Raw genomic sequence first — 21870 nt, 5'->3', positions numbered from 1 at the left:
TGGTTCAGGAAGTTTTTACCACAGAGGTCTTCTTCTCCAAAACAAACGGACCTGGTGATTTAGTCCCAAGTCAAGACTTACAAGTCCTAAGTTAGGTCCAAAGTCCAGACTTTCAAATTCCAATTCAAGTCCCAATTTAAGACTTACAAGTCCTAAATCAAGTCTCAAGTCGTAACTTTTGTTGATTTATATTTTTCATTAATAATCTGAATCCATAAAGAAACTAAAGCTGTCAAATAAATACAGAGAGAGAGAGAGAGAGAGAGAGAGAGAGAGAGAGAGAGAGAGGAGAGAGAGAGAGAGAGAGAGAGAGAGAGGAGAGAGAGAGAGAGAGAGAGAGAGAGAGAGAGAGAGAGAGAGAGAGAGAGAGAGAGAACAAAAATATCTCTCTCTGAATATTTACATATTTAAGCAACAATAACTCAGGAAGTACTTTGTTAAATAGATCGGAGTACTTTAGTAGTTTGACCTTATTTCACAAAAATAGAGAGAGAGAGAGAGAGAGAGAGAGAGAGAGAGAGAGAGAGAGAGAGAAACGCTTGGAGGAGAAAAGAGCAAGCCAAGCGTGAGAACATTCCACACACACACACACACACACACACACACACACACACACACACACAGGAGAAGCAGAGAGGCACATACTGTATCTGATGAATAGCTGAAATGGTACGGAAATAAAGGAGGACAGAATATGCAATGCACCTACGCCAAGCACATGGCTACGAACACACACACACACACACACACACACACACACACACACACACACACACACACACACACACACACACACACACACACACACACACACACACACTGATGGATGCCTGAGCAGACGCTGCGTTTGCTCACTAAAGGAATATTGTGTTATTTAGATCAACACTATTTAATACCTCTAATACAGAAGATGACTTCTCCTCCAGCGGAGTCACTGGAGTCATGAAGTACACGTTTCAAACAGCAGTACAGGGTTGATCGGTGGTGTGTTTGGGGACCCTTCGTGTTGCGTTCAGGGACTTCATCCCACAGCAGAAATGTCGTGTGTGATGGTTCCAGTGAGTCTGAGATAAAAAAAGAGAAATCAGGCTTGTGTTCCAATTACAGGTCTGCTGACATGTTTATGCATCCGACGTGGTATAATGTGTGTGTGTGTGTGTGTGTGTGTGTGTGTGTGTGTGTGTGTGTGTGTGTGTGTGTGTGTCTATAAACCTGTAGCCATCTAAAATCTCATATCAACTTCCCTCATATTTCATGTCGTCACGTTCAGGCTTCCATAATACAAACATGAATGTGTCCCGTATTATACATGCACTTTAATAAACAGACATAAAACATGTACCACACACACACACACACACACACACACACACACACACACATTTACATATACAGTGGCTTCACTTTACATTCAGTCACTCTTTACACTTTATTGGCTTGTAGATGTCATTTTAAATGATGTCATTAAAGTGCCACAGCAAAATACCTATTGTACATATTTCTTTATAGTATTTTTCAGATTTTTATTGCAATATTCTTCTATGTATCTATCTATACTTTATAGTTCGTGGGGGCGGAGCTTGTTTAATCATCTGCGTCTGCATTTTGACCCAGAACTTTATAACTTGTATTATTTATTTATTTTGTTTCATAACTTCCTCTCCTATTTTTCCTCATCAAACTGTTTCTTTGTGTTGTGAGTGAATCAAAGTCTGCCCTTGAGCAAGGCAGCTGATGTTAGGAGGAGAACTCCACTGATTTGTTGTTGTGCAGTACTCTGTGTAGTACTACTCTCACATTAAACGTGTTGTACTGCAACACAAAACACGTCTTTGTTAAAAAGCTAAAGGTCTGCTTTCAGTTTGAGTCGTCAACAACAACAACAACAACAACAACACAAAGACACAGAGACACAAAGACACAGAGACACAGAGAGGAACCAGAGGAAGCTCATTAAAACAGAAGACATGAACGCCTCTGCTGCTAATTTGATGTTCCAGCCTGAAGCTGAAGGAGAGCAGAGAGCTTCACGCTCCAGACTCTGATCAACTCAACCTAGTCCTGAACTCTAACAGCAGACTGAAGAGCTCACTCCAGATCACTGTAGGGAGGGACAGGGAGAGGAATGAGGAAGTAGGAAAGGAAAGGGCAGGTAGCAAAGGGAGGGAGAGGGAGAGGAGGGAAAGTAGGAGGTATGAAAGTTTAAGAGGAGGTTGAGAAGGAACGGAGGAGGTAGCTGAGGAAAGAAGGAGGGAGGGAAGGAAAGGAAGTCTAGAAGGAAAGGAGGACGTATAAAACAAAAAAGGAAAGGTAGGTGAGGAAAGGACGAGGTAAAGAAGGAAAGGAGGAGGTAAGGAAATAATGAAGGAAGCAGAGAAGGGAATGAGTAGGTAGCCGAGGAAAGAAGGAGGGAGGTAAGGAAAGAGGAGGTGGAAGAGGGAAGGAGAGGATGAGGTAAAGGAGGAAAAAGGGGAAATAATGAGGAAAAGTTAGAGGGATGGAAGTTTAAGAGGAGGTTGAGAAGGAACGGAGGAGGTAGCTGAGGAAAGAAGGAGGGAGGGAAGGAAATGAGGCATAGAAGGAAAGGAAGAGGTAGGTGAGGAAAGGACGAGGTAAGGAAAGAAAGGAAGAGGTAGGGAACAAAAGGAGAAGGCAGGGAAGGAAAGAAGGAGGTATAGGGAGGGAAGGAGGAAATATAGAAGAAAGTAGAGAAGGAAAAGATGAAGTAGCAGAGGAAAGGAGGTAAGGAAGCCTACTTTGACTGTGGATCTCCTGTGTCAGAGATTGACCTTCGCTCTTTGTAGACCAGAGAGAGAGAGAGAGAGAGAGAGAGAGAGAGAGAGAGAGAGAGAGAGAGAGAGAGAGAGAGAGAGAGAGAGAGAGAGAGAGAGAGTGTACGTGACCGAGAGCCTCGGCAGAATGGAACCAGCCAATCAGGAGCTGTGTGTGTGTGTGTGTGTGTGTGTGTGTGTGAGAGAGAGAGAGAATGAGTGGATGACAGCTTTTGATAAGGATGGAAAACAGCTGGATTTTTCTTTGATGTGGACACACACACACACACACACACACACACACACACACACACACACACACACACACACACACACTTCAGAAATCAGATTTGGGAGCTGTGAAGAATAAATGCATGAAGGGTTGAAAACGAGGCCTGTCTAATCATTCAATTAGGGTCCGAGGCAGATGGTCTGGACACACACACACACACACACACACACACACACACACACACACACACACACACACACACACACACACACACACACCTGTTACAAACTCTCGGTGTAATCCTGTAGTCACTCTCAGGGTAACTCTAAACTCGTGTTGATGAGACACTATTGTCGGCCTGCACTTCATTACCTCGACATCCCATAATCACCTGACTGTACACACCCATATATAGCAATCGCCTTAGCAACCACTCAAGTTATGTTTAGGAAAAGATCGTGACTTATTTTAAACAGACTTATCTGTGTTTATTATCTACAACCAACCACCGAGCAGTCGGCTGAAAGTCACCAGTTAACACGGTCACCGGTTAAAGTGAAACACCTGCTGCTCTCATCTGATTCTGTAGAACTTGAGTTGATTCTGAAACAAGCAGACATTTCGACGCCGGTAACGGTGTGAATTCAATGTTTAAAGCTTGCCAACATGCACACGCGTGTTCACGATGAATGGAGCTCTGTGGCAGTGCTGGTGAAAGGCACTCTGGGTAATGTAGGAAACCACTCACTGAGGTAGAAGAAGGAAACTCTTGAGCCTGAGGGAAAGTCGTTTGACTGAAACATTCTATATTCTGATATTTCACTGAATTAAGGATGTTAAAGGGTTGTTTGTCGTCATTTTGACTCTTGGTTTCCATATTGATCGTTCCAGCTGGTAAACTGGGCCAGTCAGCAGCAGGATCAGGATGAGAAGATGGCTGGCTGTGTGTTTCCAATGGGACCAGAGAGCTTTCAGCGCTTCACGCCGGACTCCCTGGCGGCCATCGAGCAGCGCATCGCCCAGGAGAGGGCCCGACGCAGCAAACACTACCAGGAGGTACACACACACACACACACACACACACACACACACACACACACACACACACACACCTGACAATCACAACTTATAAGCATTATTATTAATAGGAAGAGGTAGAAGGAATTAAATGTTGGAGGTTAAAAGCTGAATAAAATGTAGAGAAGTAAGGGAGCTTCAGCAGGCAGATATGTGAGATATGAAAAATATGAAACAAAACTATAAAACACATGCACAGTAAACATATATAAAATGGATTTAAAATACTATTAAGATATGAAAAATACTATAAAGAAATATGTACAGCAGGTATTCAGTCCTTTTGCTGTGACACTTTATTTAAAGTCTACAAGCCAATAAAGTGTAAAGAGTGACTGAATGTAAAGTGAAGCCACTGTATATGCAATGTGTGTGTGTGTGTGTGTGTGTGTGTGTGTGTGTGTGTGTGTGTGTGTGTGTGTGTTAGGACCTGGGTGACGTGGTGCTCCCCCGGCGCCGGCCTGACCTGGAGGCAGGAAAACAGCTGCCGCGCATCTTCGCCGACATCCCGTCTCATCTGGTGGGCGTTCCCCTGGAGGACATCGACCAGTACTACTTCAAAGACAAGAGGGTGGGTGACCCACAGAGAGAGTGTGTGTGTGTGTGTGTGTGTGTGTGTGTGTGTGTGAAGGTGTTACCCCGTCTCCTCTTGTTGGAGAATCCCTGGAAGATAAATGGACTCTTTGGTAGCCTACTTCTCTGAAGACCAGAGAGGGGGAGGTGACCGAGCAAGTTTGTCCCATCGTCCACAGTTTTAAACTCTCAGGGGCAAATTCACAAAAGCTTTGTGCAGCTTTTAAACCAGCAACAATAAGACAGAGGAGGCAGAGGAGACAGAGGAGACAGAGGATGCAGAGGAGACAGAGGAGACAGAGGAGGCAGAGGAGACAGAGGAGACAGCGGAGGCATAGGAGACAGAGGAGACAGAGGAGACAGAGGAGGCAGAGGAAACAGAGGAGAAGGCAGATGATGCAGAGGAGACAGAGGATGCAGAGGATGCAGAGGAGACAGAGGAGGCATAGGAGACAGAGGAGACAGAGGAGGCAGAGGAGACAGAGGAGACAGAGGAGGCAGATGAGACAGAGGAGGCTGAGGAGACAGATGAGACAGAGGAGACAGAGGGTATGTGAAGGCGTAGATATAACAAACACTGGAGCAACAGAACGAAACCAAACCAAGACATAACAAGTCTCAGTTCCTGTCTCTTCTCTGTTGGGACGTTCCTCTTGAGGGATTACCTCACTTCTCTTTAGCTCAGGTGTGTTTCCTCCGGGTTTAAACCAGAAATGGTCCACAGGAACAAACAAAACACGCTCAGCACCTCCGAGCCCGTGTTCATGTTCTGCTACGCTAATTAAACAATTTGGCTTTAACGTTCTTCTTCTTGATAGATGCTAATCCGACCGTAGGTTCAGTCTGACATGCTGTCTCCTCAGTCTCTGTGTCAGGTCATCAGGGGACGGTGGCAGTGTCTTTTATTTCATTTTATTATTTTTTGCTTTCGGGTTATTCGTGCGTTCAGCCAGCCGGTCCTTCATCAGCTCATCCTCCAGTGCCCCAAACGTACGGAGGATAGCCAAACCCCTCAGGTCAGCCACGTAACGGTGGACCGACTCAGCTGGAGTAAAGACAATCCGCTGAAGCGTGACACCTCTGATCACACGAAGGACGCCTTTTTGTAATTGTTTTTAAAGCACCTGAACACCTCCAGGTATCTCATCGTATCTCATCATATTGAATCTTATCGTATCTTATCATATTGAATCTTATCGTATCTTATTGAATCTTATCGTATCTTATCATATTGAATCTTATCGTATCTTATTGAATCTTAGCGTATCTTATCATATTGAATCTTATCGTATCTTATTGAATCTTAGCGTATCTTATCATATTGAATCTTATCGTATCTTATCGTATCTTAGCGTATCTCATCATATTGAATCTTATCGTATCTTATCATATTGAATCTTATCGTATCTTATCGTATCTTATTGAATCTTATCGTATCTTATCATATTGAATCTTATCGTATCTTATTGAATCTTATCGTATCTTATCATATTGAATCTTATCGTATCTTATCGTATCTTATTGAATCTTAGCGTATCTTATCATATTGAATCTTATCGTATCTTATTGAATCTTAGCGTATCTTATCATATTGAATCTTATCGTATCTTATCGTATCTTAGCGTATCTCATCATATTGAATCTTATCGTATCTTATTGAATCTTATCGTATCTTATTGAATCTTATCGTATCTTATCATATTGAATCTTATCGTATCGTATCTTAGCGTATCTTATCATATTGAATCTTATTGTATCTTATTGTATCTTATCGTATCTTATATTGAATCTTAACGTATCGTATCTTATCGTATCGTATCTTAGTGTATCGTATCTTAGCTTATTGAATTTTAGCGTATCTTAGCTTATTGAATTTTAGCGTATCTTAGCTTATTGAATTTTAGCGTATCTTAGCGTATTGAATCTTAGCGTATTGAATCTTAGCATATCGTATCCCATCCCACCGTCTAGAATCAAATCGTATTGAGTCTTATCATTTTGTTTTGTATCGTATCAAAACGTATCGTGTCTTGTCCTATCCCGTTGTGTCCTATCGTATCATAAGAGCCTCAATATTATTGGCGTTATTTTTAAATCTCATTTTGATGACTTTTGCTGGATACCCATCATCTCTGCTTTCTCCGTCTCTCTGATGAACGTGTTGTTCTGTCTCTCTTGCAGACCTTCATAGTCCTGAACAAAGGGAAGGCCATCTTTCGTTTCAGTGCCACGTCAGCTCTCTACATCTTCAGCCCTTTCAACCCCATCCGCAGAATCGCCATCAAGATCCTGGTCCACTCATATCCTTACACTACCGCTGCTACTGTATGTACTCCCGCATGACGTCTTATGATGTGCTGCTGACTGTGGGGAAAGGGGTCAGCTACAGAGCAGCAGCCCTTCAGCCTGGAGGAAAGCTGTGTGTGTGTGTGTGTGTGTGTGTGTGTGTGTGTGTGTGTGTGTGTGAGCAGCCGGGCCGTCCTGACGGCAGTGTGGGTGATAATATAAACAAATGAATGCAGGCTGCGGGCTTCTGAAGCCTCGTCGCTGCTCCACTGCTTCATGTTGTGTAGTACTGTGTGACTGCAGCAGGCCTGACGCACATATTGTGATGCATATGAGAGTGTGTTTGTGTTATTGTACACTCGTACATGTACTGTGTGTTGGATGTGTCCTGGCAGCGTTAACAGTGGTATTGATAGTGCAGCATGTTCAGTTATGCTAACAGTTTAAAGGTTTGGAGTGGGTTGACAGGTTAGCATACACAATGTTGCTGTTCAGCTCACACAATAATGAGCGATAATCTTTATGCTAACTGTTTAGCTCACACAATGATGAGCGATAATCTTTATGCTAACTGTTTAGCTCACACAATGTTGAGTGATGGGCTTTATGCTAACTGTTTAGCTCACACAATGTTGAGCGATAATCTTTATGCTAACTGTTTAGCTCACACAATGTTGAGTGATGGGCTTTATGCTAACTGTTTAGCTCACACAATGTTGAGTGATGGGCTTTATGCTAACTGTTTAGCTCACACAATGATGAGCGCTAATCTTTATGCTAACTGTTTAGCTCACACAATGATGAGCGCTAATCTTTATGCTAACTGTTTAGCTCACACAATGATGAGCGATAATCTTTATGCTAACTGTTTAGCTCACACAACGTTGAGTGACAGCCTTTATGCTAACTGTTCAGCTTATTTGATGTTGTAAGGCTTCATAAGTTTGGCTTACAATGCTAAGTGATGGGCTTTATGCTAACGGTTTAGTTTATTTACTGTTGAGAGATAGGCTTCATGCTAACTGTGTAGCTTACACCATGTTGAGTGACGCTGACACGCGTTCACTGCGAATTAAACCTATAGTCTCCCAAAAAGCCGAATCTTCAAACGCTCGAGGGATTTCAGAAATATATTTTAATGAGGTTGATCCACAACGGCTCTAGTAAATATGTTTGTGCAGGATTACAGATGCAGTAATGATTTATTGTGACCCGTTAAATATATCTAAAATCCATTAAATGAACTCAGATCAATTGCACTCAACATGTCTTCATCTCTCAATGAGTATATATGCTGACAAATGAGGAGTTTTGAGATAAAAGGATTAATCCATCTGAATGCTACATGTAGCATCCACCAATGAAGGGGTTACTTAACACTGTGTGGAAAACATGTCAAATCAACATATTTGTGTCCTCCATTAAATACTGTTAATGTGGTTATTTTAAGAATAAGCATTGCTTACAGGCCACATAATATGAATCAAACACAGTTCATATATATAAACTTTTTATAACTCTGTATAGTAATAATAATATGGCTGCTTTAAATTATCTGAAATATCTCTACATCCTGAATCTTCTCTGAGGCGAGTTTACACCGGCTGGTGTCCAGACACCCGTAAAGGAATGACTGTATTTACCAATCATGTCAACTGTGTGTGTGTGTGTGTGTGTGTGTGTGTGTGTGTGTGTGTGTGTGTGTGTGTGTGTGTGTGTGTGTGTGTGTGTGTGTGTGTGTGTGTGAGAGAGAGAGAGAGAGAGAAGCAGAGGACTCATCCCGTTGGTCGTATTTCTAAACCAGATATCATCTTAAACTGTCTGGTGAGCTGTAAACATGACCAGTAAATATTTCCCATCAAGGTAGTCCCTGCTCACACACACACACACACACACACACACACCTGCACACACCTACACACACACACACACACACACACACACACACACGCATATTGGTTTGTGGCATTTTGGCCGTCACTATCTTTGTTTTTGGTCGTCACCATCTTGGTTGGAACCAGGAGTGACAGGAGAGGGTGGAGCTCAGGACAACCAAGTGTCTGAACAAGACATTCTTAATAAATGAGTGATGACTCTCTGTGAAAGGGTTAAAGCTGGAAAAAGAAAACATTGAGAAGACGATCGTCACGTTTCACTTAAACTCCTGAAGTTCCAGATGTCGTGGCTCCAGCTGTATAGATTCTGGCCCGTCGCCACCCTCCAGCGCCACGCCGGCGTCCTCCTCGGTCATCGGACGCCAAGTCGACATGACAGATATTACCCAACACCCAAAACTCAACAGACCCCCCCCCCCCCCCCCCGTCACCTCACACTCGTCTATTTTTGCACCAGGAGGCGGCTGCTGTTGTTGAGAGATGTCGAGCCGGTGGACACGCTGCTGTTGTCGGGGGGGATAAGTGGGTGAAGAGGTCAGCGACGGAGGTGTGGTGCTGCTGATGTGCAACATACGTGTGTGTGTACGTCTGTGTGTGTGTGTGTGTGTGTGTGTGTGTGTGTGTGTGTGTGTGTGTGTTATAGTAAGTGTGTGTTCACTTGTGGCGGTGAAGTAGGGTTTTAGTTTGTGGGTGAGATCAAGTGCATTCTGGATTCATTCCCGACCACACTGGCGCCACAATGACAAGCTGTGTGTGAGGTGGACACACACACACACACACACACACACACACACACACACACACACACACACACACACACTTCTAGAAAACTGAAAACTGTACATTCTCTCTCTCAGCTGATCAGTATTAATGCCGTCGTCATTGCTTTGACTGAAAACACCGTCTGACTGCGTTTCCCATGAGACCTTTGCTCTGGAGGACACGCACTTGACTTTGTGTCCCATGATGCATTGCTCAGGGAACCAGGTTAATCCATCAGAAGGCATGCTGAGTCTGGCTGCCTCTCTGCTGTTGAACTGAAGATGACTTTGTGTTGTGTTTGAGGGAACGTTTAAAAGACGCGTAAACATGAGTTACCTCGGTCTTTGAGCCAGATACATGTCCCTTCCTGCTGATCTTTCAAAATAAAAGCTGAGTCAGTTGGAGCAGCTGGGCCGACACTTGAGAATAAAGAAAGTAAAAGCGCATCAGTGTCCACGAGCTCGGAAAGAATGATGGAGAGACGCGCACACAAATGAGGAAGGAGGGAGGAAGTGAAGAGAAGCTGGAGACGGATCCCGCGGTGGGTGTGGGAGGTGTAATGACATTACCGGTACGGTGGCCCGTGAGGTCCATACCAGCAGGGCTGTCATTACGCCATAATTAGCTCCCGGGCTCTGCGGCGGGCGGCGGCGGGGGGACACTTGCGTTGTGTTTGTCAATCGGTAACCGTGTTACCGCGCCGCCTGCCACCAACATCATTACAGCCGGCACTCAATCAACAATTACCCTGCAGCTCAGACTACCGTTCAGCTGGAGAGTTTCTGCTTTCTCTTTTGCCGCCGCCGCTGTTCTCTCGGCGGAGCTTGTTCCTTCTGCCAAATTACAATAATTATGATTCATTTATAGGCGTGATTGACGGCTCTCTCTCTCCCACCTACACGGCGCGTAGCCCCGCCGACACACGTGGCGGCAGGAAGGTGATATTTAACGTGTTCCGCTGCCTTCTGACACTTTGGAAAAGTTACCGCTCCCCCATTATATGATGATTAGACCAGAGTGCCCCCCCCCCCCCCCACACACACACACACACACACACTGCTGCTGCTGGTAATGGAATATTAATTTGCTGTATTGAATGTGGCAGACGTCGAATGGGGGAAAATACACGAGCTAACTTCTGTTCACTTCATCCTTATTGAGCTCTAATGGGAGAGGTATTTAAAAAAAGACATCACTTAGGCATGTATTCAACACACACACACGCACACGCACACGCACACACACACACACACACACACACACACACACACACACACACACACTCTAAAAGCTACAGGTCGTCCGTCGGCAGCTTTTCTAGCCGAGGACATTTCCATTTCACGTTTTGACTCGGTGCTCTTATCCACGGCGACTAAGAGCCGTGAATCACAGAGCAGTACTGTAAATTGACTGTAATTCTCCCTCTCTGGCACTTATTGTCCTCTCGGGTTTATAAACTCCGCCCCCTGCTGTACCCGACGCGCCGTAGAACGAAGAGAAAGAAGCTATTTGAAGAAAGTTGAGGTCAAACTTAACGACTCGCGTGTTTTCTCGACGGTTTATTTGAAGGTTTTGCACTTTTATGTAAAATCACTTTACACCAGATTATTTTATGAACACGGGAGATTATGGGACAGGATGACGGTCGTGTTATTGACACTGATAATTCATATGGAGGCTGCTGTTTGTGTCTCGTGTTGTTTTCAACCTTTTGAGTCTGCTTTTTGTGATTTGATGTGAAATTTCTCATGTACCTTTTTAAATTCTAACTGTTTTATTTAAGATTATAATTAATGCTTTTATGTGAAGCCTTTTAATTTTTTCTTTTTTTTCTTTTGGATGTTTAAAGTATTTTATTCGTGCTTTTATGTAAATATTTGTCTTAGACTCCCTTGTAAACAGATTTTAAATCTCAAAGAGATTCTCCTGATAACATAAACATATAATATATAACATATTTAATATATAATATATAACATATTTAATATATAATATATAACATATTTAATATATAATATACAGCACTTAGTAGCAGTGGAGGCGTGTTCACAAACAGTCGCAGTATAAAGCACCAACTCAAGTTTAAATAAATGAGCCGAAAAAATATTTAGTTGACAAAAGATTTCTACACCGTCTTAACAAGCCCCTCTTAATTTAATTATGAAATCACTGTAAACGATAAATAATGGACATATTTCAGTACTGTTCGATTGTTATTATTTCATTAGACTGTTATGAGACGCTGCTGAACCTGTTGTTGAGATCCACGACATTGTGATGTGAAGCCTCCTCTGTTCCTTAACCTGCTCACGCTCTTCAGTTTGTTCATCATGTGCACCATCCTGACCAACTGCTGCTTCATGGCCATGTCTGAGCCGGCGTACTGGGCCAAATACCTGGAGTAAGTCGACCCGAACCCGTCTGTCTGTCCTCTGTCTGTCTGTCTGACATTTTGTCTGTAACTGCTACTCATATAATTGAAAAATATACGTTTTATAGCTTCAAATGCTTTTTCAAAAATCTTGCATTGAAAGTTGTTTCCAGGCACTTTCTGCCACCTGCTTGTTGGGTTTACAATCTGTACTGCATGCTGGCAGACATACAGTTATCAGTGGTCATTTTGTGCCTCTTTGTATTTGTTTTGTGTCACTTTGTGGTTGTTTGGTGTCTCTTTGTGGTTGTTTTGTGTCTCTTTGTGGTCATTTTGTGTGTATTTGTGGTTGTTTGGTGTCTCTTTGTGGTTGTTTTGTGTCTCTTTGTGGTCATTTTGTGTCTCTTTGTGGTTGTTTTGTGTCTCTTTGTGATTGTTTTGTGTCTCTTTGTGGTTGTTTGGTCTCTGTGGTCGTTTTGTGTCTCTTTGTTGTTATTTTGTGTCTCTTTGTGGTTGTTTTGTGTGTCTTTGTGGTCAATGTGTGCCTCTTTGTAGTCTATTTGTGTCTCTCTGAAGTCATTATGTGTCTATTTCTAGTTTTGCGTCTCTTTATCGTCGTTTGAGTCTCTTCCTGGTCGGTACGCGACGTCCTTTCGGTAACCCTTCCATTGGGGGGTGAAGCTTTCCCTTAAGATGTTTCTGCAGACACACATCTTTAAAACATTTGCCCGTTAAACTCTAAACCATTTGAATACCTTGACACCACGAGGGGGGGTAACTCTGGATGAACTGACCTCTTTTTTAAGTCGGTCTTCCAGCTCTGGCTTCCAGCTGCTGCTGACGTGCCTGCCTCCCTCTCTGCTGTCCGTCTGTCTTTGTACGGTTGAGTTGACGCCCCGTCGGGTCAAACTTGTTTCTGGGGACAAAAATAAATAAGTGAAGGATGTTTGGCGGCGAGAGTTGAGGCTCTGCTGATTTAATGAATATTCATCCTCCCTCTCTCTTCTCCTCTCCTCTTTTTCTTTATTCAACTCAACTCCTTATTCTCTTCCTCCCTCACACCTCCTCGTCTCGCTCTTTAACATTTAATTCCTAACATTTGTTCCCCCCCTCCATCTGTCTTCCTCTCATCTTAATTCTCCTCTTCCTCCCTTCCTTTCCTCAACCTTCTTTTTCCGCTTCATTTCCTTTCTCCGTCCTCCTCCCTCTCCCCTCCTTAAACTACCCTTGACATCCTCCCTTTCTCTCTTCTCATCCCCTCCCTCCCTCCCTCAGGTACACCTTCACAGGTATCTACACCTTCGAGTCTCTCATAAAGATCTTGGCGAGGGGTTTCTGCGTGGGACCCTTCACCTTCCTGAGGGACCCCTGGAACTGGCTCGACTTCAGCGTCATCGTCATGGCGTGAGTCAAACACACGCAAACATCCATACGTTAAAGATTCCTGTTCCCGATAAACATTACATACGGCCGCTAACGGAAAAAAACAGCTGTAAGTGCTCAACGAGCTGTGCTGCGATCAAAGATGGAGAACGTCCTAACACAAGCTGTTGTCATCCAGCAATCGTGGCAATACCTGTACGAGAAATAACACGCCGTAATTTCGTAGATGTCCCGCGAAATTATTTTGTATGTTATCCACGAAGTCTTGAACAAGGAAGTATAAAGACGGCTAAATCACACAGCGGGCAGAAGGGAGGTGGACGGTACAACGACCAAGTAGATCGATGTTCGTTCCTCATGTGAAGCAAAAAGTCAGTGTTTATTTGTCGTAACTTGTAAACTTCAGTAACGGCACTTCCGTTATTTTAACCCAAATGACGATCTTTTCCAAAACCTAAAAGTATTTACGATCTTTTCCTAAAGCTAAATAACAACATCATGTTGTTGTCTGATGAACCTAACTAAGTTTCCTGTGAACACGGTACTTTATTTTGAAAAGACTTTATTCACTATAACGAGCTGAAAAGACGTGTTGCTGGACTTTCTTAGGAAAACGCACAAACATTTTTCGTAGGATATCATACGAACCCTTGTGTGCAGACACGTTGCTTCATGAGATGTTTCTAAATGTAAATAATCAAAACTGAATACGTGCATTAAATGTGAAACATCAGCCTCCACATTCAGAAAGTAAAATGTTTAAACCTCGGTAACGAGAACTATTGCCTTCACATTGTCGCCCGCCGGTCTTTGAAAGAGTCTCCCGGTAATCAGAAATATTTAGCATATTGCTAATAATTCCTGATAAGTTTGCCTCTAGAAACGTCTGCTAACGCTCCAGCTACGTCCGTTCCCGATCTTTTACTTTCACTTCGCACTGAAATGCGTTTTAGTGAACGTTGCTGTAAAAGCAGTAAAGTAGCACGAAACTCAAAAGTCCATCTAAAGTGGAAAAAGTCCAAATAAATGCAGTGAAAACAGAAAACGGAACACACACACACACACACACACACACACACACACACACACACACACACACACACACATTTTTAAAAGGAACATAAAAAGACTTAATTTAATTTGGTGTGGTGCTGAACTTAAAAACAACACTTCAGACAAACGGGGGCAGCGATTGTGCAACTTGAGCTTGCTGGGAGGCTTTTAATGTGAAAACATCTGTGCAGGAAAGAGAGCAGCGAGTGGAAGCAATCTGTGAGCGAACAGAAGGAACGTGTCACGACTGACGGGATTAAAGGGTCGAGGAATTAAAGAACGAAGACGAATAGAGCGAATTTAAAAAATGTGAGCTGGAGCCGCTGAGTGCGTTTGTTCACTCCGGACACATTCGCACAGTCAGCAGAAAACGAGCTCATTGTGCTGTCAGTCCCAACAAGAAGCTAACTTCAGGCCTCAGCAGCTCAGAGTCCATGTTTCTGGTGGAAAGTTACTGTGAAGCGAAATAATCCGAGTTTACTTCATCATTCAGAACACAATATTCCTCCTTCTGTTCTGCTATTTAAAGTCTGCACTAATTATTGTGATTATTACAAAGAGAAATATTACATTATATTATATATAACATTATAAACATACTTATATAATCTGTTCACAGCGCTGTATGATTATAATTATAAGCGCTCATGAATATTCATAATGCTTGGTGGAACAATCTGGAGTTAACCAATCATTCAGTGCAATAAGTGAAAGGTGTATATAGTGTTCATACCTAGCATGTGATTTTATTCAACTTGTTCTATGTAGTCTTGTATTCTTTAGCCTCCATCATCTTTATTTATCATTAAATCCTGTTTCTTTCTTGCTTCTTGGACTGAAGAAAGTAAAGTTCTTATCGAACAGTAACTTCACCAGAACGACGCTTTCAATAACGACTCGTTGTGAAGCAACATGTTGCTGCGGTGAATGATACTAATATGTATTAATATAGAATGTATGTATAGTTTTAGAGGAAAGAAATGCATGAAGAAATATCTATCATAGATACAAATCGTTTCTTTAAAAGAGGGAATTCAAATAAAGGCCACAGGTGTGAAGCTGATGACGTGAAGGATGACATAACTACTGTTACTGATGTACAAATGAAGAATATAAACTGCAGCTCTGCTCGCTGTGAACACCGTCGGCGACGCCCACTCTGAGTCTCTGCCTCCACTTCAGTAATTGACCGACTGATGGTTCGGTTTGCCGAGCGATCAGATGGCGATCAATCAACAGAGAGGGACGCCGGCGGCAAGATGAACGATCGCAATGAACCGACGGGATCGATGCTCGACCCCCCCGAGGCCGAGCTCCGGTTAGCGCGTCTCCACCGCCGCCTCGCGCTAATGTAAAGGGTCTGAAGACGACCTCGAGAGGGACGAGACGTCTTCACTCAAAGGACACGTTCCCCATTAAAACAATCAAACACACGTCAGATGATGGAGCTCACACACACACACAATGTCACTAGGTGTGTGTCCTTGAACCGAGGGCCGTCCTGCGGTCAGATGGATCTTTAGGGGAACAGGGACACATAAGTCACCTCTTTACACACACACACACACACACACACACACACACACACACACACACACACACACACACACACAGTCCGCCCCTGACACATCACCCCTCTGTGCCGGCTTTATTAAAACCAGAGTGATGGTCGGTGAATAGACACACGCACACACACACACACACACACACACACACACTAGATGTCTGATTGATGCCCTCCTCCCCTCCCACCGACTCAGGATTCCCATGGAGACAGAGACCATCACCCCCCCCCCCCCCCCATCACCCCCCCTCACACTAAGGCCCGCCCCCCGTGTTCCTGACTCTGCTGTAATGACATGTTAATGGCTGCAGCTCCACACTCGTCCACACATTTTCACAGCATTAAAGCTGCAACATATTATATCTTCTTTTAGTAAAATCACCGATAACTCTTCACCATTTGTCACTTAAATTCATTTCCATATCCATCAGATTAATCATTTATTATAAATCAAACAGTAATGTAACGAGTAATAATAAATATATAATAATAGAAGAGTCACAGTTTGACTACTTCAACTACATCTTACTGATACACTGAGACATACTTCTACTAAAGAAACATTTTTAACGCAGTACTCTAACAGAGTATTTTTACCGTATGGCACGATGCTTTTACTGGGTATTTTTAGACTCTGGCATTAGTACTTTTACTTAAAGTTACTTTCATTTAGTGTTGATTATGGCGACCCCTGTGGACGAACGCGGTAGTGTTTCCGTCTGCCCCTCTCAGTCCTGGTTCTGGTTCTCCCGTGACTCCCTTCCCTCCAGCAATACAGCATTGCCGACGGTCCCATTTTGACCCATTTGAAGGCGCAGAACTCACACACAGCGTCCGAGTGAGGGATCAGAAGTGACCTCTCCAGTGTGAAGTGTCTCTGCGGTCACCGGTTCTATCAGCTGGTGCATCTAAACGGCCTCTTCTGGCTGTAATTCAATCAGCGCTCCGGTCAACGGCGGTGAAATATGAGTCGTGAAGGAGGCCGGTTAGTGAGATAAGACGACTCCATCTAACCACTGGAATATATTGTTTAGTTAAATGAAGTTGTATAACGTTGTTGTCCTGTGCTACTGGAGGACAGTGAAGGTGCATAAATATAGTGTGTGAATGTTTCTATAACAATGTAATAACGCAGCTCTTCCTCAACTGCCAGTGAATGATAATATAACTAGATATTTTTAATACGAGGATGAATAGACTTGTCTGCACTCTGTGGTATAAACAATAACGTTGCCAGCGTTAGCTTAGCGTTAGCTTAGCCTAGCACTGATCGATCCAGACTCCATTCAGAAAACAAACGTTTTAAAAGTCGTTTGCTCGTCGTCTTGCAGATAAAACCTGACAAAGCGTTAAATTGAGACTGTTTATGTAGAACTATAATGTAGTTATGTTGGCATTCTTTTCTATCCGTTTATTGCAATTAAATCACAGCAAATAGCGGGAACACAGCATCAGATGGATGTTATGGAGACAGAGTTTGGTCTTGTTTTACAGATAAATCTCAACTCAAAGGTCCTGGAACTAACTTTTTACAAGCCTGAACCCGTCGTGATGACGCATATAAAAAACTCAATATATGTGCAAAAGCTCAACGTCACATTATTAACCTCAAACATGTGATTACATGCAAAGAAAAATATTTTTTATAGCAGATTAAATCGACTGCCATCTCTCTGTTGATGTTTAAAAATGATCATTTGGTGCACAGCGTTTTTTTTTATCACCACAGTATTTTCAGACCTTGTTATGTTTTTTCTTCTTTTGTTGTATGTTGACAACCAACCACACTGCCCCCTACAGGCTGTTAACAGAGTTTATCAAAGTAGGGAACCTGCAGGCGCTGAGAACCTTTAGAGTGCTGAGAGCCCTGAAAACTATCTCAGTCATCCCAGGTAAGGCCTCACCACCACCAGGGGGCGACGAGGGACAGAAAAAAAAAACACTCGTCATCGTAACGTCGTCCTCTCTTGTTCGTCCCATGTCTGCCGTGTCTTGCAGCACCAAACCCCGCCCACTTCCCCACTCTCCGGCCAATCAGGGGTCACCGGTGTAATCACGTGATCTGAACTGAAGACACAGTGGAGAAGGAAAAGTCAGACGTGTAAAAGTTGAACACACAAACTGGAGATGGAATACAAAGTAACATCCACCCACGTGTTGAATGCTAATGCTAATGCTACACATCCAGCAGCCAGATTTATTTTTTTGTAGTTTTGTATGTAGCATAACTTTTGTAGCTTAAAGGGACAGTGTGTAGGATTCAGTGCCATCTAGTGGTGAGGTTGTCGCAAGTTTCACAAGTGTGTAGAGAACTACGGTGGCCTTTAGATATCGAAAAAAAAAACGTGAAAGTCTGTCTCTAGAGTCAGGGCTCAGTTTGTCCGTTCTGGGCTACTGTAGAAACGTGGCGGCGCAACACGGCGGACTCCGCCTCCCGCTCCCTGTGTAGATATGAAGGACTCCGAAAACGCAAGGATTCTTAGTTACAGTTGATTATACACAAATGAAGACATAGTTATGAATATTATATTACATTTCTGCTAATAAATCCCTCTAAATGCTGCACACCGGCCCTTTAACTTCACTAATTCACTAATAAGGACGTAAATTGAATGAAACTAACCGATAACCGAAGTACATTAACTACAATTACATAATGTGAAGGTAACAGCTAATAATATCACTTAACTTAGCTTAAACATACTTAAATTTGCCTTCAATTCAAAGATTTTTCCTTCGGTTAAAGTTAGCTAATAGAAGATATTGCTAGCTTACCAAACAACATGCTAACAGCTGTTTGCTAACACTGAAGGAACAGTTTTTTAATTACACAACAATTAGCTTCTTATGCTATCAATAAATGATTGTAGCTTTAGGCTAACTGGTAAATAGCAATCAAGCTAACGGCTTGATTTGCCAAAACAAAGCGGGTTATGTTTGACATTATTATTGTCTAGTTATTAGACTAATTCGTCAATTAATTGATTAGATGATTGAGAAAATGAATCAGCAACAAATTATATTTTTTAAAGCACAAATTGCTAATAATTAATTTTTTTTTAATCTTGAAAGTTAATATTTTCTTTTATAATTAAAAATAAAATGTTTTAATGAAGATGTATACTCTGGTTCTGGAAGAAACTAGATTTAATTTGTCTGTACTGCATCTTGGACTTGAGAAAACAAATGAACAGGGTAAATTATGATAAAACTAATCATGAATTAAAGCCCTTATGAACTCCCCAAAACACATTTACCTGATGCCACTAAATTAAAGGAATAAATTACAGAGATTAAAAGTCTGAGCTCGTCTCCGGATTACGTCCCTGTGAGCAGCGTTCACCGTCTGACTTCTTCTTCTAAACAGTCGACGTCTCCGACTTGAACCTCCACTGCTGCCGTCCGACCCGGCGCCGCCTCTACTGTACCTCTATCTGTCTCTATTGGTGTTTCTATCCCTCTGTGTCGGCTCGTTGTTGCTCGGTGTGGTCAAAACCCTTCTGTGTGTGTCTGTTCTTGTGCTTCTGTCTCCCGCCTCGTTGCAGATATGTGACTGAGTTTGTGGACCTGGGTAATGTGTCAGCCTTAAGGACGTTCAGGGTGCTGCGAGCGCTCAAAACCATCTCAGTCATCCCAGGTGAGGAAGCCCAACGCAGGGGGAGTGGATATGAAAGGACGCACCCGAGGCCTGCTGGGGGAACTAAACTCTCATCCTGCATACTACCGACTGAGACAATCTGATTTCTTTTGACACACACACTTGAAGTATAAAGTACACGTAGGTAGTATGCAGAAAGACGCACTGAAGTCTTCCTCATAGTTGGTTGTAAGGACATCAGAGGCTCAGCGAACAGCGACTTCACACAAAACTGACTGACTAACGAGTGGAAAAGACTTCTAATGCTGAATAACAGGAATTTAATTCATACAAATATAAATACATTTAAATTGGAGCTAAATTCTTCTAAAATTGAGTTTGTTATAATGGTACTTTTACTATAACAGAGTATTTCTACACTGTAGTGGTTATACTTTTACTGCAGTAAATCTGATCTGAATACTTCCTTCAGCACAACTTTCAGGTTAAATTAACTAACCTGCTGGTGACAGAAACAGTTCTGATTAAAACAGGAGCCATAATGTCTATATAATATAATATAATATAATATAAATTAATATAATATAATATAATGTAATATAAATTAATATAATGTAATGTAAAGTAATATTAATTAATATAATATAAATTAATATAATATAATGTAATGTAATATAATGTAATGTAATATAAATTAATAGAATGTAATATAATATAATATAAATTAATATAATGTAATGTAATGTAATATAAATGAATGTTAGACAATTCGTTGATAATAAAAACAGAAAGTTTGATCGCAGTGAATCCTGGTAAACAGGAACCCAGTCTTCAATCTAGATCTGTGTGTTTCAAAGGAATATTTAAACTTTTTAAATATGAATTCAAAATATGGAACTACTTCCTAAAATGTGGTCGCTGGCGAGCCTCTGTATGTTTCCACTGTGCATGTTAGCATGCGGCGCTGAAACATGTCTTAAACACGTGAAAGCAGAACAATGTTTAATACATGTTACCACTGTAACACGGTCGTAGCAACGTGTCCGAAGCATGTCGTTACTATGTGAACGTAATCACGCTCTGAGTTCATGAGCTTACAGACGCTCTCTGAGTTCATTTCAAAGTGTCTGTTTCTAATGAATTAACTAACAAAGAGAAACCGTACGAAGAGAAACCGGTTGCTTCTTGGATCGACTTGTCTGCACCCTCTGTGTTCTCAGTGTGTTCCTGCTGTTTTTACCATAATGTTCATGTGAGTGTTGTGTTTTTAATCAATGTATTTGTACACTGTGGTATCAGTACTTTTGTGGTGTTTTTTTAATCTCAATGTAAAACGGGGAGTTTGTTTTGCTTCGTTCTGTTGGTGATGATCACAGAGATGTTTAAAAAACGTATATATTTGTAGTTATATATAGAGTTATATATTTATATTGGTATTTTCTTGTATTTCTATGGTGCATAAAGATGGCCGCCCTTTGGTTTGACTCCGTAGCCTCAGTCTCACCTTGAGTGTTTTAATTTGCTAATTTGTTGCTTTAACTCTTTTTGGGGGTTTTGCCTGAAATATTTAGGATATTTGGAAGCGGCTAGAAGATTTTGATTGAGGTTGGCGGCCATCTTTTTGTTCCGTGATTAAAACAATATAAATCGTACGTAGAGCTCACCTCCCTCGGCTACTATGGTCCCAAAAATATAAAAGTTTAGTATGGAATTGCCCGTTAAAGAGTTACGTAGCAGCACGGTAGCTGGACTATCAAAACATCTTTTGTGAGGCTTTAAGTAAAATGTTTGTGGTTCTGACCAATGAGGAGCTACTGGCAAGCTGGGGGGGCGGGGCTTAGATGTGTGCGGGACGACACGGAAAGGCGACTGTTTGAACAGATTAGCATGGATGCTGCGTTAGCACCAGTTATATCAGAACTGCAGAGTAGATCTTCTTTGAAAGACTTTTCTTTTCTACATGGAAAATGTGTTTTCTGCTCTTTTCTCCCGACTGGCTTCAGTAAGAGTTTGATTGACAGATGGTTCATCCAATCACCTGCCAAAGTGCTTGCCCTTTATTCCAAACAGTTTCCAAAGACGGCTTCTGAGATGCTCAAACTATCTGCTTAATTAAGTTTTTTTAACCTGGAAAATTAAAGCATATCTGAACGAACAGACTTTGATAGAGGACGAACGAAAGACGGCAAAATACAGGTTTCAAACGTCTGACAATCTCCGCTATTGTTCTATATACACAGTATATATTCGATAGATATAAACTCAGTATATCTTCAATAGATATAAACTCTTTCTGGGACAATAG

General features: G+C 42.1%; 1 protein-coding gene across 1 annotated transcript in view; it reads left to right on the top strand.

The window, feature by feature from the left end:
* The first annotated feature begins 332 nt into the window (after window positions 1-332).
* Window positions 333-21870, top strand: part of LOC137874184 (sodium channel protein type 2 subunit alpha-like) — an 83485-nt gene continuing 61947 nt past the window's right edge. Inside the window, exons 1-6 of the mRNA XM_068712773.1 lie at window positions 333-4059; window positions 4508-4651; window positions 6835-6953; window positions 11908-11997; window positions 13243-13371; window positions 19513-19604. Of these exons, the coding sequence (XP_068568874.1) occupies window positions 3937-4059; window positions 4508-4651; window positions 6835-6953; window positions 11908-11997; window positions 13243-13371; window positions 19513-19604 (697 nt within the window). The 5' untranslated portion in view covers window positions 333-3936. The remainder of the gene's footprint in view (window positions 4060-4507; window positions 4652-6834; window positions 6954-11907; window positions 11998-13242; window positions 13372-19512; window positions 19605-21870) is intronic.

The sequence above is a fragment of the Cebidichthys violaceus genome, unplaced genomic scaffold (assembly GCF_023349555.1).
Source record: "Cebidichthys violaceus isolate CVI_PGR_0920_01 unplaced genomic scaffold, fCebVio1.0.p SCAF_171, whole genome shotgun sequence".
NCBI classification, from domain to species: Eukaryota; Metazoa; Chordata; class Actinopteri; order Perciformes; family Stichaeidae; genus Cebidichthys; species Cebidichthys violaceus.
This window is presented reverse-complemented; position numbering and strand designations above follow the sequence as displayed.